Source organism: Arachis ipaensis, chromosome B01 (genome assembly GCF_000816755.2).
Source record: "Arachis ipaensis cultivar K30076 chromosome B01, Araip1.1, whole genome shotgun sequence".
NCBI lineage: Eukaryota > Viridiplantae > Streptophyta > Magnoliopsida > Fabales > Fabaceae > Arachis > Arachis ipaensis.
The window spans coordinates 79,744,571-79,761,830 of NC_029785.2; the positions used below are offsets into that span (position 1 = coordinate 79,744,571).

Consider the following 17,260-nt stretch of genomic DNA (forward strand, 5'->3'; position numbering starts at 1 on the left):
TTATATTGATTTAAATATTTAGTGTTATTAGACAATATTAGTATTTGATTATGGATATGCTTTAATTTTAGAGAAGAGTTGGTTCTTGTTATATTTTTCTAAGTGAATTTTACCATGTCAAATAATGGTTGGAGTCTTGGAAATTTGGATATTTTCACATGCTAGCTTATAAGAAGGTATCAAGGTAATGTAATGTTAACGGCCCAGTTTTCATCCGGTTTTTACCCGGTATAATCGTGGCCCGAAAGTGTATAGGTTTCATCGGGTCTAGGGCCGGGTTAGGGTCTAATAAATAGGTTCGGTATATATTTCGGGTCGGGTTTGGGTCACATCAAACCCGGTTTCACCCAACCCATGCACACCCCTACCAGAAGGCTTTCCCGACCTGTGCATACGCATGATTTTGTGCGTATGCATAACTTACCAATTTCTCAGGATGTGCGTGCGCACACCCTCTCGTGCGTACGCACGAGTTGCAACCCTCGCTTTGTTCCGCGCGTGCGCACGGGTTGTGTGCGTGGGCACACAAACCAGAGATTCTAGTTTTCTACAACTTAGCCAAATTCAATTTTTTACACCTAAATTCTGATGTCCATAACTTACTCTACAAAACTCCAATTTCCTAAATTTTTAAACCGTTTTAAAGCTCTTAAAATTATCTTTAATTTGAAATAAATTTTACTCAAATCCACAATCCGAGGCTCAAGTTATGGTCCGTCGAATTCGATTAACAACAAGGATTTACCCAATTCGCCAAAACCTCAAAAATACCAATTCTCTCAATTCCAAACCAATTTATTCACAACCCGAACAATACCAAAAACAACTTAAAATCCTTACCCGCATTCCTCAACCATAATCAACATCAACACACTACCACTCATAACTATTAATCCTCAGTCACCTTTCATCCATTCCAACACCTATTTTGCTCAATTTCCATCTTTTCCACTCATAAGTCAACAAAACCCAAACATTCTCAATATTCAAATATAATCTCACCTAATTTTCATATTCACAATTATTATCACTCCCTCATCATAAAAATCCATATTCTTCATCATCATTCATAATCAACATCAATATTCACCATTTTATTCAACCAAACTTAATACTTAATAGTTATCATCATTATCACCTTCCTACACATACTCATATCCAACCTCCAAGACAAATCCACCACACATACACACATTCAATCAACCACAACATACAATCCAGTCCTATCTTAGAGGCCACTAGCCTAAGTTTCACGAAACATTACATATTACCTAAAGAAAACCAAAATCATACCTTGGTCGATTCACAACACACTCAAAACATTGAAACAATACCACCAAGCTTAATCCAAAAGCTCCAAACTCAATCTCAATGCTCCAAGTAGTCAAAACAACTCCAATAATCACAAACCTCAATCTAACATAATATAAAATACCAAAATCAATACTAGGGCTAACCAAAATATCAAACCACAAGGGTTTCAAAGAGACTTACCTTACCCACTGGTATTAGGGGCAAAACTCAATAATATTCCAATGCTAGATCACCCCTAAACAACCAAAATCACAAAATTTATTCAAAAACAAAACCAAAAAATGCGAAATTGTTAGGGCAAAAAACTGGAGTATAGATTTCGAGATTCTTACCACTTTATTTGGATAGAATCGATGAGCTCGGCGAGAGTTTCGCATGGCCGCAAATAGCACACAAATCGAAGCACTGTAACTCAAGTTATGAGCAATTGAAGCAGGAGGATAAATAGTAGAAAGGGTTTTCTTCTTCTCTTCACAAGTTCAGCACCCATTTCTTTGTTTGTGTGTGTTACTGTGTTATCATCTGAATGCTCATTAAGTTAGTGTATTTATATGTTGCGCTTGGACCTAACTTGTCCAACTCGTTTGCGTTTTAAGTTCTTTTGGTCTAACTTCGGGCCAAAATCCTTAGAATTAGTGCCCAGTTTTCAATTCTAAATATTTTTCTAAGCTTATCTACCGTTTATTTTTCTCTCACGCAGTATCGGACAGACTTAAGTCGGTACTGCCGACTAATTTACTGGTACGTGTTTTTAAGCAATTTTCTACAGAAAATTATATTTTTCCACTCGAAAAAATCTACTAAATGCAAATCTCACCGTTAAATTTTCTAATTAATATTTCTAGATTTTCGATTCTATTTCGGACAGTTATATTATTATTTTAAACCGGTATTAACGTTAAGTTCTTACAATATACATAACTTTGTAGGAGAAAATACCCCACTTCCATTTTTAAAGTGTTAAAAAGTATATATGTATATATATTTATGCCATTAATTTATTCTCAAATATAAATTAGATTACAAATTATTTAAAAATGAGTTAAAATAATAAAGCATTTAGTACTTCTATCTATCTATCTATCCGACTAATTTTGTTGTTGTTGTCGTTATTTTTTGTTGTCGTTATTATTATTATTAGAGTTTAATTTTGATACATTAATAATGTTAAATATTTTAAAATAGTCTTATTTTTTAATGATATTTATAAAAAATTACATCAAAATCTAATTTTTAAAACACTTTTTGAAAATATATATTTAACATTAGATATTTTTATTGTATTTTAAAATATTTTGAGAATATTTTTGTGATTAATAAAAGTGGAGGTCATTTTTATCCACATTTTGATAATTCGGATACGGAATTAGTGATTTAACCTTCTTATCTATTATATATTACTAATTTTACAACTAAAATGTGTCACATGTCATTTTTCACTGCAATTGAAATTAAATATTTTTTTCAAAATTGAAGAGTTCTTCCCTCCTCCTTCTTTCTTTTCTCTATCTCTTTCATTCCTTCACTACTTTATCTCTCCTATATATCATTATTAATGACTAATTACAAATTTGACAATCAAATGCAACATCACATTCTCGAATTGCATTCAAATTAAATTAAAATTAAAATATTAAAATAGAAATATAGCTATATTATATATTTATATATTACTAACTAATTTAATAACCAAAACGTGTCACATGACACTCGCTTATTAAAATTGAGATGAAACATTTCCTTCCAAAATTCATATACTCCCTTCTTAAATTCTCTTATCTACCTCTCTCCCTTTTCTATTTCTCTCTATCCTTCCCACTCTATATATAATTTATAATTTATATTAGTAATTTTGACAAATCAAAATGTCATTAGATATTTTTTATTACAATTAAAATAAAAAAATCTTTCAAAATTGACAAACTCCCTCTCATTCTTCTTCTTTATTTTTCTTTATATTTTCTCTCATTCTCTATTTTTCTCTATCTTTCTTTTCTACAAAAAATAAAATCAACAACATAATATAATTCAAATAAAAGTGAGTTTTGCTAGAGAGCCAATGGAATATTTGTATAATGTGTATGGGCTATATGAGTTACAAAATGAACATCACCCATAATATCCAGAATAATCATTCGAGTACTAGGGATAATAAACATCTCATGTCATAAAACCACTCATCCCAAAAGCTTAAACTGATTTTGGGGTTCACCAAGGATCAAACTCTTGACCTTTCGGATCTAGAGCTCTAATACCATGTCATGATACCACTCATCCCAAAAGCTTACACTGATGGAAAAAGGTAACACTAATGGTTATGTCTCTAATACTCCCTAAACCTCCATTGTGCACATTGTACAGATATTCCATTGGCTCCTTATACTTTCTTAAAAGATATTATTATATGCATACTTTTTATTTAAATTTAAAATTTTACTACTTTTCTTTTTAATTTATATTTTTAATTCTTTTCCTTTTCAAATATTTATTACATATAATTTAGAAAAAATATTAATGTTGTGATTAAAAGTTAGAATCAATATTCAATTTTTTTTAAAAAAAATAATTGAATTAATTTTATAACTATCAATATAAATTTTTTTATGCTAATATTTAATTATATTTTTATATACATAGAAAAAAAATATTATTTTTAAATAGCAACCATAAAAATTAATTACTTCTATTTGTGCAACAGATTTAACACCTAAATAAATATAAAAGCACACACGTTAAATTCTTTCAAAGTTTAGATAACAAATGTTAAAATTAATTATTAGTAAAAAAATTAAACTCTTTCACATGAAAATAATAACTAAAAATCTTATTATTTGATTTTTTTTATCTACGGAGATTCTGATCTTCTTAGTCGATGAGACTTTTGTTCCCTACGACTTTTTTGTAAAAGTAATTTAATTTTATAAATCTTTTGAACTATAATCTATAATGTCAGGACAAAATCGACGTAATTTTAAAAATTTTATATTCTCCTAATATTATTACGAATAAAAATACTAGTATATTATATATTTGTCCCACAGCTTAAAATTTCTAAATCCGGTCACTGTTTGGAGGAATCAGTCGTGTCATCATAGCAGAGGGTGTATAAAAGACACTCCCCAAGACCTCATTGTTAGGGAACTTCCTCAATAACAGGCTCCCTCCTCCCGTTTGAGATGGTGCCTTCCATCACATATACACCGTGTTGAGGAACTATATTACTCTCTTAGTTTGCTATGAATGCACCAATTTGGTCAATGTACAACTATTTCAAATAGAGTAAATTATAGATGGATGTTGATGCAATTAATCCCATGAAAATAAAATGTACAATTCCAAAATAACAAATTTTAAAAGAATACCCTCCAAGGCACCACAAAATCTTATTATGATAAATTGTAATCATATACATTGATTATTTTGAGACAGAGAGAGCAGACTATAAATAAATCGTGATGGAGTTAATCTTGTAAAAATTTTAACAAAAAAAATAAAGAAATAGAAGAAAACGGCACAATCCAAAAATTAAAAAAAAAAAAATCTAAAAGAACCTGCAAGGTACCGCCACCCAAAATCCTAATGAAAAAATACGGATCATCGGTAACCATCAATGTCAACTGTGAAATATGAAAAATTGAACTTAAATAATTGGCCAATTTACCAAGAAAGAAGATGCAAGTAACTTTGATCAAAACCTACCTATTTAGCCTCTCGAAAATAATCTCCACGAACGGCGTTTTTTAGGCCTGGGCTTAACATCCTTGCCTGTAAGAAAGTCAAGAGCTTGGAATCAGATATTAGCTGGTTTAGCGGGATGTTGGGACATCTAAAATTCACAAAAGAAACAACAGAAACAACCAAAGATGTAAGGACTGCACAATGTTTATTGCCATCTATTTTTCAAAGCGTTAATAAAGCTTGAAGTCTTATGGTGACACCTTGAAGTCTTCCCGCCTGAAATAAAGCTTCTTCTGCAATGGGTCGCCACTGTTCTGCACAAGAATAATTGATTCCCAGTCCAACACTAAGTCCCCTCAATAGATGCACCGTCCGAAGTACCGAAAACAGTTCTTCTGGGAAAGACTAGCATAACCAGCCACAAACAATTTTAGAAAATTTAGTTAGGGAAAGTAGAAGCATAGAATATTAAGAAGTTATCTCCACCTTGTTCTGTTACAATAAATGTCAGTTATATATATGTTACATCATCTTTTAATAATTTGATTCACTGCCAACATATTCTCCCAAATTTAACGACCAGGAACTAAAAACTGAAAAAGATTTTGCCACCAACATTATAAAAGGATTGGAATTTTCCATCTCGTACATAGTGTAACATTCAAAGATATGACATTATGATCTATACAAAGGAAAAAAGACTCATCATGCAAGGAGCTAGCCAACCAGGATTTTTTGGTCCTGCCTAAAACCCATTAAAATTTGCCCCCATTTTCCCTTTAAACTTTAGTCATCCTGGAATTAAGTTTTATTTTTATCAATAACTGACACCTGCTGCATCTCAAACTAATGGCTCTAAATCCGGCTTCTAAAGCTTCATCTCTCCTTAGACTAGTGTAATCAAATTATCTGACATGTTTATACAGTGACCTTACCCTGATTAATAAAACCAAATTGTTTCTCACAATAAAAGCAGACACACGAATTTAGTAGCATTCTTACTAATACATAAGGAGGAACAAACAACTAAATATTTGGACTCGAAAACATACTTGAACCCCGATTTTCTTTATTGAAGACTCCTCTGAGAAAGGTTGCAGCATTGTGACCCCAGGAGGCAATTTTGTATCAAACATCGTCGTTGCTAGTCTAAACAATTCTTGTTGCTCATTTTCACAATTGCTAATGGTTTCTATACCAAGCTCCCTATAAAGTAATATTAAAACGAGTATTTAGATCAACAAAATTGAACATAACATAAATTGTTGACATTTTCATTTCAAAATCAGGATGTTAACTTAAAAAGAGACATCTGTCCTACAATGATCTCTGTATGTGCCAAAGCATATAAAATGTCATGGACATGATCTTGTGATAAAAATCTACCACAATTTGGACCAATCAGGATTTCATTCGAGTGTTTTTACCTTCAATTTTGTTGAGCTAAATTGAGATTCAAGTGACAGTTTCTTTTAACTTTGCATGATGACAGAACTTTAGAAATTTTCTCAATAAAAAGACTAGTTAGGGTCATCAAATCTGATTTTACTAACAAGGAATTAATTACTTCCTTTCCCCCTATCTTATCTATCTCACTTTTGTGCTTCATACTCCACATATCAAGGCTTATCAAACTCATTATCTTGTGTTCATATGTTCTTATTTTCAACAAACAACAGTAGATGAGACTTAAATATATACTTCAATACCTATAGCTTTCTGCAGCTCTTAATTGGTCACCATCAGCAATTGCAAGAACTAGATTAGCATAACCAAGCCTCAATGGTTCTGGGAGATCCTTCACCTGCCCATAGTCCAGCAAGCCAACCTGACTACAGGAAATACAAACATTAGGGAAGTTGCAAGATAAACATTTATATTAGGTCATCAAGTATTGAAACTAATTTTCAATATCATACAGAAGTCATTTCCATATTTAATATCTTGATGAAGGTCGAATTGGTTGAGTTTGTACTTAATGAAAGAAAGTGACTATTTTAACTAGAAAGATCACATTTCAAAGATATGAGCATATTTGGATAAAGAAACATTTAAGAACATACAAGAATATATATACATATATGGCAGCTGACTTGCCTCTGATCCTTTACAAATCAGGATATTTCCTGGGTGAGGATCTGCATGGAAGAATCCACTTTTCAATATCATTTGACCATAAGCTAGAGTCAAGCTTTGAAGAATCTTCCTGCACTTTTACAGTATAGTTAATAGTGTGATATGCATAGAACTACGTGCATCAGAATGAAGAATTATCCACATTCAGAATCTCTAAGAAGAAGAGTTAATGTTCCTATTTATTAAAACTTCACCATCCCCTCTATGCTCCTGATTCTCTCATCTATATCCTCCCAAAAATTCTGGACATGAATGAAATATATTCAAAGTTGAACAAGTGACAAGAATATCAAAATTCAGAATTTAGGTTATATATAAGTACTATTTGAGGCAATATTGTGATATAGTGAATTCATATAGGATAACTGAGAAGCTTACTGCTTTGCTGCTGCTGCTGCCCTACCACGAGGGTTTATGCCTCTCTTTGCTATTTCATCACCAAGGTTCATTATTGGAATCCCATCAATAAACTCCATCACTAGTACCCTCCTGTACAATCAAGGAAGCATAACATAACCAAAAGAAGTTAACACTAACAAAATACGCATGGATCATAGCTTTCTTGGTCATTTGACGATTATCAAATATGTAACAGCAACTATTTTGCTGTACGGGATTTCTTATGTTCGTTGTTCTTTTCACTTCATCCTAGTTTTTAACAACAAAGAGGCAGTTCATAACATACCATGCATGGTATAGCAACCTTAAAATTTACTGTGATTGATTCTCAAAGCACAATCCTCACAACAACTATATGCACAAAATATTAGTGCTCTAACATTCAAACTCTTATATTATTTTATTGTTAATGTGTAAGAAACCTATGTTATCATAGTGCAGCAAGAAAGGGAAAATGGAGAAATAGACAGATAGCAATAAGGAATAGTGGGAGGATAATATTTGTGAACAACACAGCTAAGTTAGCAAAGGGAATGAGGCAGTTAGAACTATATAGGGTGCAGGAAAGTGCTGTGAATAATACGTAGGGTTTTGTCTACATAATATTACTTAATTTGTCCAATCAGAAAAGCTAGTTTACCTCAAAAACTCATTTTTATTAGATAACATAAGTTAATGCTGCAAGCACCAAGACATTTGAAAACAATATAGGGGTGACATCTCTTCAAAATAATACAATAAGTTACCAATCTAGTTCATTATTAATATTTCGAAGCAGATTATCTAAAATCCTTTTTGCTGCATAACATACCTAGTAACCATATCTCGTATTACCCGTGGAACCAAAACAGGAGCCCTTCTGTTATTTTGATACAAGAACTTTCTAATACATTCCATCGCAGCAGCTTCCCTCTTGAAATCAAATTCATAGCCAATCTAGAATGTCTCAAGTTTTCATTAGAACAAGTCATAGTAGGTTGTGGGAAGAACCTTAACATTAACATCACTGAGTTACTACAAGTGAGATAAAGAAACTACATAAAAAAAAAAAAAAAAAAAGGTCTACATAAAATTTACATGTTAACTGAAGAGAAGCTTGCAAAGATTTCTAATGAAAAGTAATATGTATCCTTGTTAATATATGCAGCAAAAACAAATAAGATCCAGCTAAGTAGTGCACTGGTTTTTCGTTCATAAATCTCATTAGTAACACTATCCAACTAATATTTTTAACCAAGTTATGTCAGATTTAAGTTCAAGAAGTTGTCAACAGTTCAACGAACTTCACTCTAGCATAAACACTCAGTCGAGATTTAATCACAAAATGCTACTGGTGAGAGTGATAATATATTGTATTTGGATAAAAGTTGCTGATATATGACTCATTCAAGAGTACAAGAAACAAATAAGCTGCATGAAGTCAGATATGACAGAAACTTCCTAACCACTCGATTATATAATATACTCCCCAGCATGCTTCTATTATGAATTGCATACACAACCCATCCATCAATCGCTTTCTATATAATAAAAGTACCTAATAAAGTTTATTCTTAATAGGAACTTCTATTTAATCGGCAACTGGGGAAAAATGCGAGTAAGTTCTGTCCTTTGATAAGAATCCTACTAAATAACAAACCAATAAAACAAAATAGGGGAAAAAAAGGCAGGCATTAATTATCAAATAATCCATGTAGTATAATAAAGCTAACGAACAAATCTAGCAAGCAAATAACAGGCACCTGTTTTTCCATTTCCTTTGTCACCGAATATAGATCAAATTTGATATCTGTCTTTTGCATGTACAGGGCGAAAGCTTGCAAGTTACGGAGATCTGTCATCATCAGATCCTGAACGCCAGGATGTTGAACCTATTATATGCTAAAGAAATCAGAATCAGAAGTTTAGTGGTGTCATGAGGTCACAAGACCAATCACTTATCCACCTCAATTACCTTGACAACAACATCACTTTTATCCCCTCTCAGTCTTGCTTTATGAACCTAGTACGAGAAAAATGGATTTGTCAGAAACATGGAAATGAATGTTCATAAGAATATAGGTCTGTCAAAAATATACTTATTCCGAGTTATCACCAAACAGAATGAATTGCTTTGGCATAACAACCATAACATTACTCTAAGGCCCACCCTTAAAGAATAAACATGCGTAAGAGGGAAAATTTTTAAGAAATAGCACGCAACAGGACTTCTTTAAATTCCAAGATAAAACACAGTGATTCAACATAAAACATGCATGAGTAACCTAACAGCAAGTATCAAGAAAAAATCTAACAAATGTTGAGAGGATCATAAATAACAATCCGTTACTGATATCCTAATATATATCAGCAAAATCAGAAGCATAAGCATGTGTTCTTGAGGGCATTGCTGAGACAGCAGAACAGAAATTTCACACCGACCTGAGCAATCGAAGCAGAACCAAGGGGTTCCATATCAAATCTATCAAACACATCGTCAATACCCTGTCCCAGCTCATTCTCCAGCATCAACTTTACAGTTTGAAATGGGGTCGCAGGAGCCTGATCACACAGCGTGACAAGCCTTCTCACCCACGCAGCCGGGGCTAGGTCAGGCTTCCCTAAAATTTGTGCGATCTGTTCCACAATTTTATGTTCAAATCAAAGATACATCATCATGAGCACACCAATCATAATCAAAACTAAAAAACACCAGCTGAAAATGCAAGTCATAAAAATAAGCCAAAAATTCAAAGCTGGTCCATAATTTTTCCAAGGACAATGTAAACCAATTGAACAAAAATGCGAAATCCAAACTAAAATACAACTATTCACAGTAACTAAAATGTGATTGAGAAAATAATCTAAAAGGGGAAAGAAAACCTTGAGGAAGAAACCACCGAGGTCGGCACACATGGCGTAAACCTTGTCAGCAGCGAGCTCGTGCTGCCTTTCCCACAATGCTTCTCGCTTCTGCACATCCCTCTCGAAATTCACTTTCACTTGAAACACCTACCAATTCAAAACCACGCGCAATTCAATGAATAAACAAGTAGACTACGCTACACACACACACACACACACACATAGAGAGAGAGAGAGAGACCTTGTAACCAGTGTAGATATCAATGGCTCGAACCCAGAATTGGAAGGACCGTTGCAAAGGGCGAAACTGGTAGGAGAGCTTCTCTCTTATGTCGTTGATATCTACAGGGGGAAACATCACTCACTCACTTAACTAACTATTTCTCTTCTCTTCTCTTCTCTTCTGCTGCATATATGTATATAATTATAATACGTTGTTCTTGTATAGTATACTGTATAAGCATACGGTATCAGAGAATGGCAGCTCGAACACAAATTGAGATATCTCAATGTATGTCAGTGGCATGCCATATTTGGGTTGCAAGGCTTTTTGTTTTTGTGATTCAGAAGCGTTTGGATGTTGTTATAGGTTGCACGTTATGTCACCTTCACTCATCACTTACTAGGATAAACTGGTGGTGGGTGCTCTTTCTTTCTTTTCCCTTCTTTTCTTTTCTTCTCACTCTTGGCTATGTGGGGCTCCTAGAGTGGATTAGGGAAATATTCTTCTGTGCTTCGTTAGCATGATTTATGCGTGCTTCACATTTCATAAATTATATACACAACTATTTATTTATTACATATTTTTCAAAAAGATATTTTAAATTAAATAAATAGTTATGCATCTTCTAAAAGGAAATCTATGAGTACAATACATAGTCATAGATTGCTTGGATTAGGGGACCATACATTGCTGCCTAAAACTTGGATTTTTTATAAATGACTGTTAAGCATCAAGAAGTAACTAATGAAACAGGTGAAGTTATTAGTGCTGTACTATTTTTTCAAAGGAACTTAATTGCTTCACATGAGATTCAGGCGGATAATTCTAGTTGTGCTGTCCATGGGACTATTGACCTATTGTTTTCATCATCTCTTATTATTTTGCTTTTACTTTGACTTTGTTTTATTTATGTTTAGCTTTTTTTTTTTTAAGTCCGTGGATTGGACAATTCTCAATTCTAACCATTATACTTACACACCCTACATTCACACACACAAAAATATTTTTTTTTATTAAACTTGTATTAGACGAGGTCCAAACTCGAGATTTCTCAGTAAAAAAGGGAGACATATGCCTATTTTAAATTTATTAATATGTGTTTTAAGAGTAGTGATTTGTCTGACATTTTCTCTTGGATGCTGATGGAAAATATTTACAAGAGACTTTAATAATTAAGTTAGCAAAAATTTTAGCAGACTTTTTGAATAAAAATTAGATTGAAAAAAATATCTATGTGAAGGAGGTATTTATAAAGTACAAATGTTAGACTGAGTCATTCTTTGGAAGTGACTCCTAAAGATCATGGGCAGTTACTTTTTTATAGCGTGCGAAGTTAGCCTCCTCATATTCAGAGTGGTTACTACTTAGAGGTGGTAACCGAAGTAGTGAAACAGGCGCTTAGTTTGCTCCGCACGTTAGGTCGGGTATGGATTTCAGAAACCTGTATCTTGGTCAGTCTGACCCAGGTGAACCAACCCTTTTGTGGTAAATTTGGCACCCTTGGGCCAATCTTCAGAGGGCCTAATATTGAACGTAGCCTACATGTCCAAAACGGTACAGACTGGGCTTTATAAGACCTAGATATGGACAAGAGTATTATAAAAGAAAATATTTGATTCATATTCTTTGAAAAAAAGTCTTATATATTTTAAATACATTGAATGGATACAAAATTTAAAAATTTTCTATTATTAAATTTTTAAAATGAGAAAGCGATTTAGAAGAGACAAAGAACTTAATTTTTCCTTTGGCAAAATTGCAACATTCATAAGTTATAGTTCATTCTTTTGACTATTTTATTTAAGAAAAATGTTGAATGAACAAATATTTTTGCATCTAAGTCTTCAATCAAATTTTAATAAGTTGTATGTTGAATTTTTTCAAACTAATCTAATTCATATAAAAATCAAATTCTTTGAATATAACATAGAAATGTCTGAAAACTAACACATAATTTTTTAGAAAAATAATATAAAAATTTTGTTAAATAACACGAGACGTGAAGAAGAGATGAAAAAAAAAAATAGAAACGTGCTTAAGCTATAAAACAGACACTTTTCATAAATATGGAATACGGCACAATACATAAATTTTAAACTTTTGTTAGATGTCAATATAATATATATAATTTTTAGATAAATTATAATAATATCTTGATATTTTATATTAATAATACATTTTCAAGAATATATATCAAAAATAAATTTTGACACATTGACATGTAATTTTATGTGGATGTGTTTAAATATGTCCAAAAAATATTTTTATATTTTATTAATATATAGTTAAATACAAAGATACACGTGTTGAATGTGTTTTTCTCTTTGATCAATTTTCTTTTTAAAATGTGTTTGTCACACAAATAGGACAATTCAACAGAATGTCCAAGAAAGAAGAAGAAAAAAAAATAAGAAAAGATCGTATTAACAAATAATAATTGTATTATGATAATTTTATGATGAAGAAATTTTTGTTTGAAGAGAATGAAAAGACTGTATAATTTATTTTAAAAAATTAATAAAAAGAAAATGATATATTTTCCTAAATAAGTATCTAACTATTCTACTAAAGTGAATCTTCATCTCCAGTCTCCACTATTTTTTCTTTTCATCATAATATACATTGTATTTTGTTGAGTATATCGGAAGTTTTTGTTGTTTAGAAATTAGAAATGTAAATAACATATTGTTCAAAGGAATATATCATTACCCAATGCGTATTATAGATGATTATTATCATACGTTAAAAGTGTTGCCCAATAAATGCGTTACTTAAGTTCTTTTGTAAGTGTTTGTTTTTGAAGTGTTAGATGTTCAAGGGGTAGTGCAGGTGTTGACTCAATTTATTGTCATGTGGACAAAATATATTTGTATAAAATTAGTATTAGCTATATTTGTATAAAATTAGTATTAGCTCCTTATTCTTCTTACTCAAGCGCACACATTTTTTCATCAGAAATAAAATATAACTAAAACAGTTATAAAAAATGAATTGAAACTGATTGGGATCGAGAAACACTCGAATTCCCAAAAACAAGATTGTTCATTAATTTTTAAATTACGAGACAACAGAAATCTTAAGTCCCACCTAGTAAAATTTAAAATCAAAAGGGATACCCTTGAAATCTCAATATCTCAACTATTTCAGATAAATATGAACTTAGAATCACATGAAAGGCCTAAAGATCGATGACGCGTGACAACTTCTGTATCCTGTTCAATAGGAAGTCCCCTTGCTTAATAGTTGCTTGGTAAAGAGCATTCTTTGCATCAGGCCGGTTAGTTTCAAGAACTCCAGCAACTTTGTCAATCTTACAATGAAGCTTCCCTGCTGCAATAAATCGAGATAGCTCCCTGAAACAAATTAAATGCAATGAGTTGACTCGCATAGATTTCGAAAACCTTTGTTTTTCCCCCATCAATTAAAGAATAAATTACACTAGCCTCCTCCACCTAGAATTTAAGTGATATTACCCATTGATTTTGAAATGCCTATACTAACCTCCTTGAAAGCGAGGGCAGTATCATACTATCATCTTTATAAAGGAATTTGGGTTATGTTTTACAAAAATGTTGATTTTGATATAACCTAAATGTTAGCGAATAATTTTACAAATGAAGTGTAATGCTCAATATCACCTAATTACCATCTACAAGGGAGTCGGTGTAATTTGCCCTAGATTAAATTCAATACTAAACCAAAGATTGAATACGTGAAATGTATTCACTTACAGATCAATAAAATCCACGGTCACTCCAAAGGCTTTTGCCATTGCTTCAATTGTCACGCTCTTGTAAGATTCCAAAAATTGGGAATAAACAACAGTTCTGACCTCCCTCATGTAGTATCGGAAGTGTGGATGCAGATAGCGGTCCAACTTAATTTGCTCCGTCAGGCCAGCTGAAATGATTTCACGATGTAGTTACAATATGAACATAGGACCACAAGCATATAACTGAAATATTTGCCAACACTTTGTAGCCCCAGTTCTGTATCAGATTAATTCCTCAGATTCTCAAATTATAACACATCAATCACAAGACTTCTAGCATGAACACGGTGACAAACCAAAACTTCAATAAATCACTACAAATTAGTCAGATATGGCAATGTATGCTTACCAAATGCAGAGAAGAAAGACTTGTATCGACAATCATACAAGGAGTTTAGGAACTCTGACAGATATTGGATTTTGCCAATGACCGTCAAGATCTCAGGAGCATCTACTACCTGAAATAGATTATTTTAAGTTATGATAGTTTGGAATATGCAGAGCACTCACCAAGAGGCAAAATGCAGCATAAGACACAACAACAGAAGAAGAACAGATGATAGAATTAATATACCTTTTGTTTTAAGGAAACTCTATCCAACGATATAATGCTTGTCAAAACAGTGTAAAATATAAAAGTGTCGTAGGGGAAAAGTTCATAGGTTGTAAAGGTCGAAATAGAATCCAGAAACAATTTGGCAGCCTTCTTGAAATTTCGGGTGGACATGCAGTACAGGCCTTCATATACTTTCAGCCGATTCTTCCTTTCCCAATCACCACCTTCTTCAAACAAGCTGTCAATATGGTCCAACAAGTTAGAATTTAAAAAACCAATCCGGAACAGAAAATAACAAAGGGAGCATTACTACAGACACTTGTAAGTTCAGATGATTACTTTTTGGCTTTGTCAATGCTTTTGGCAATGAGGTCAAAATCCATGTCAAAGAAACCAAGCTGCAATGTATAAAACACCAGATCCATCTTCTGGCCAACTGCAACTGTCTTGCTTTCTGTAAGCTTGAGATGTTCCAAGGCTTTCTCCTAGAATAAAAGGTAGTGTTTAATAAAAATTTGATTCCAGCAGAGGACAGGAAAGGATCAATAAATTTAAGTTATCTGCGTACCTTGTCACCAATCCGGATGAAAAACAAGGATTTTGCCAAGTGAGCCTCTCTAACTTCACTCTCACCTAGGTTTTCCTCAGCATCAGCAATCCTGAAGTGAGGAAAGGGTTATTAAAATTGCCGCTTTCATATAATAGTTTCATTTCAGAGAATCACAAAACTTCAACAACTTCAGTGCCAGGTATTTAGCATTTTACATCTTTTTCTTTCTGTAATGTCATCTCTAGCTTTCCATCCAAGTATTATCATTCTGGCGAACCACAAAGCAAAGCAAAACAATCTGCCCACATGCTAAACTCTAATGGTATGTCATACATCAGTTGCAATCCAACTAACAAAAATATTCAACTTTCAACCCCACACTAGTTAGATGCGCTTAACAACCTAAGTGATGATAATAATATTAATCATAAAAGTAATAATGAAAGATCAAGTAGAACTTTGTTACTACATACTAACCAAAAAATCAAATACGCTTACAAAATTTACCAGATGCATTTGTTCAATTCAAACTAGCCCAGATGGGTAATTAAAAGACAAACTTGAAGTAGTTATCAGTATGCAAGAAAGTGACATACTGCTAAGTTACATATAATCCTCATTAGACCCCTTCAAAGCCATGTTAATCACAAATGTGCAAGTGCATGCGCGGACACACCACACACACACACACACACACACACAATCTGCTCACGAATTGTCTACTTACTTGGATTTTAAACTTATAATTCACAAGCTTGTATGCATGCTCATTCTGCTCACTTATGGTCTACCTAAATGGACTTCAATCTACTTACTATTCACAAAACTGTGGAAGTTCTTCCTCCATGTAAGTGCAACATCTCTTAAGTCTAACTTTTGATAAGTTTGAGCAAAATCTACATACTCTATCAAACAATTTCACCTAAACTCCTAGCCCTTTTTTTCCCCAAAAAGAAAGTAACCAACAATTATAACACATTAGTTCATAACCCTCAAAATCTAGACTGCAAAACAAAAGAGCACCAATTAGGACTACCCCACTCAATATCCCTTATCACAAACCCTAACTCATTTCAAATTTCAAACACGATGCATCCGAAATTCTCAATAAACCCTAAAAACAAATAAAGAATTGGAAGAGGAAAGATAAATGAACTGACTTTTCATCAAGCTTCTTGAGCTCATCGTCAATCTTAGCACGCATCGAATCCAAAAGGGCACGATCCATGTCCAACACCGAATCAGCCACTAGGGTTTCGTACAAAGGAACCATATCTGGGAAACAAAAATTACATAAAAACAATCAAAATAAGAAACAATACCGGATTGAAAGAGGTTATCGAAGTGGAATTGAATTGAATTACGAATAATACCGTTTTCTTTGACGAAAGAGAAAACGTCGTCTTTGAAGCGAACTTTCTCGATGTCAGGGACATCGGGTTGACGGAGAAGGAAGAGCTTGTCGGCGAGTACAAGCTGTGGCTGCTGAGACCCTTCTTGACCTTCCATGGCTTCTTTGCTTCCTTCACACTTCAGCTAACTCGGTTGCTCTTTCCAGATGCAAAACGCAGCTTATGCTATGTACTATTGTAGCTCTCCCTAAACCAACGTCATTACTCATTACTATTTAGTATTTATTCTCCTTCATTTAAATTAAAAATTAACAAAAGAAAAGGAAAAAAAAAAAAATCTTCTGGTCCGTTTATCAAGTTAAAAAATAGTGTAAAACTCCAAACTGGTTTCTTAAATTGGGAGTGATACTCATTTTTGCAAGTTGCAAGTTTTGAT

At 32.8% G+C, this 17,260-nt stretch overlaps 2 protein-coding genes across 7 annotated transcripts; both read right to left on the reverse strand.

The window, feature by feature from the left end:
* On the reverse strand, positions 4,663-11,094 carry LOC107631370 (uncharacterized aarF domain-containing protein kinase 1). 6 transcript variants are annotated; one of them, XM_016334812.2, is made up of 13 exons: positions 10,613-11,091; positions 10,390-10,518; positions 9,949-10,143; positions 9,482-9,529; positions 9,270-9,398; positions 8,339-8,463; positions 7,507-7,617; positions 7,090-7,198; positions 6,702-6,820; positions 6,045-6,198; positions 5,253-5,397; positions 5,014-5,140; positions 4,663-4,931 (listed from the first exon to the last, which is right to left on the reverse strand). In XM_016334812.2, the coding sequence occupies exons 1-12, from the start codon at positions 10,727-10,729 to the stop codon at positions 5,121-5,123; spliced, it is 1,401 nt and encodes a 466-aa protein (XP_016190298.1). In that variant the 5' UTR covers positions 10,730-11,091; the 3' UTR covers positions 4,663-4,931; positions 5,014-5,120. The 6 variants fall into 6 exon arrangements, with proteins under 6 accessions (XP_016190298.1, XP_020978134.1, XP_016190288.1 ...); XM_016334802.2 differs by having other exon boundaries at positions 4,684-4,931; positions 5,014-5,079; positions 10,613-11,090; XM_021122479.1 differs by having other exon boundaries at positions 4,751-4,931; positions 5,014-5,079; positions 5,173-5,397; positions 10,613-11,092.
* Positions 13,572-17,100, reverse strand: LOC107631359 (26S proteasome non-ATPase regulatory subunit 6 homolog). Its single transcript, XM_016334791.2, has 8 exons — positions 16,846-17,100; positions 16,633-16,747; positions 15,491-15,581; positions 15,262-15,407; positions 14,941-15,160; positions 14,716-14,824; positions 14,326-14,494; positions 13,572-13,947 (listed from the first exon to the last, which is right to left on the reverse strand). The coding sequence occupies exons 1-8, from the start codon at positions 16,979-16,981 to the stop codon at positions 13,773-13,775; spliced, it is 1,161 nt and encodes a 386-aa protein (XP_016190277.1). The 5' UTR covers positions 16,982-17,100; the 3' UTR covers positions 13,572-13,772.

Bases quoted from the DNA above. Each gene is read 5' to 3' on its own strand.
- LOC107631370 (XM_016334802.2), bottom strand. From the start codon at position 10,729: ATGTTTCCCCCTGTAGATATCAACGACATAAGAGAGAAGCTCTCCTAC. The intron at 10,519-10,612 runs GTCTCTCTCTCT...TTGAATTGGTAG, and splicing joins ATATCTACACTGGTTACAAG to GTGTTTCAAGTGAAAGTGAA. The intron at 6,821-7,089 runs GCAAGTCAGCTG...TCCTGTAGTCAG, and splicing joins TGATTTGTAAAGGATCAGAG to GTTGGCTTGCTGGACTATGG.
- LOC107631359 (XM_016334791.2), bottom strand. From the start codon at position 16,981: ATGGAAGGTCAAGAAGGGTCTCAGCAGCCACAGCTTGTACTCGCCGAC. The intron at 16,748-16,845 runs GTATTATTCGTA...TTTGTTTCCCAG, and splicing joins CTCTTTCGTCAAAGAAAACG to ATATGGTTCCTTTGTACGAA. The intron at 14,495-14,715 runs GTAAGCATACAT...AAATCATTTCAG, and splicing joins GTCTTTCTTCTCTGCATTTG to CTGGCCTGACGGAGCAAATT.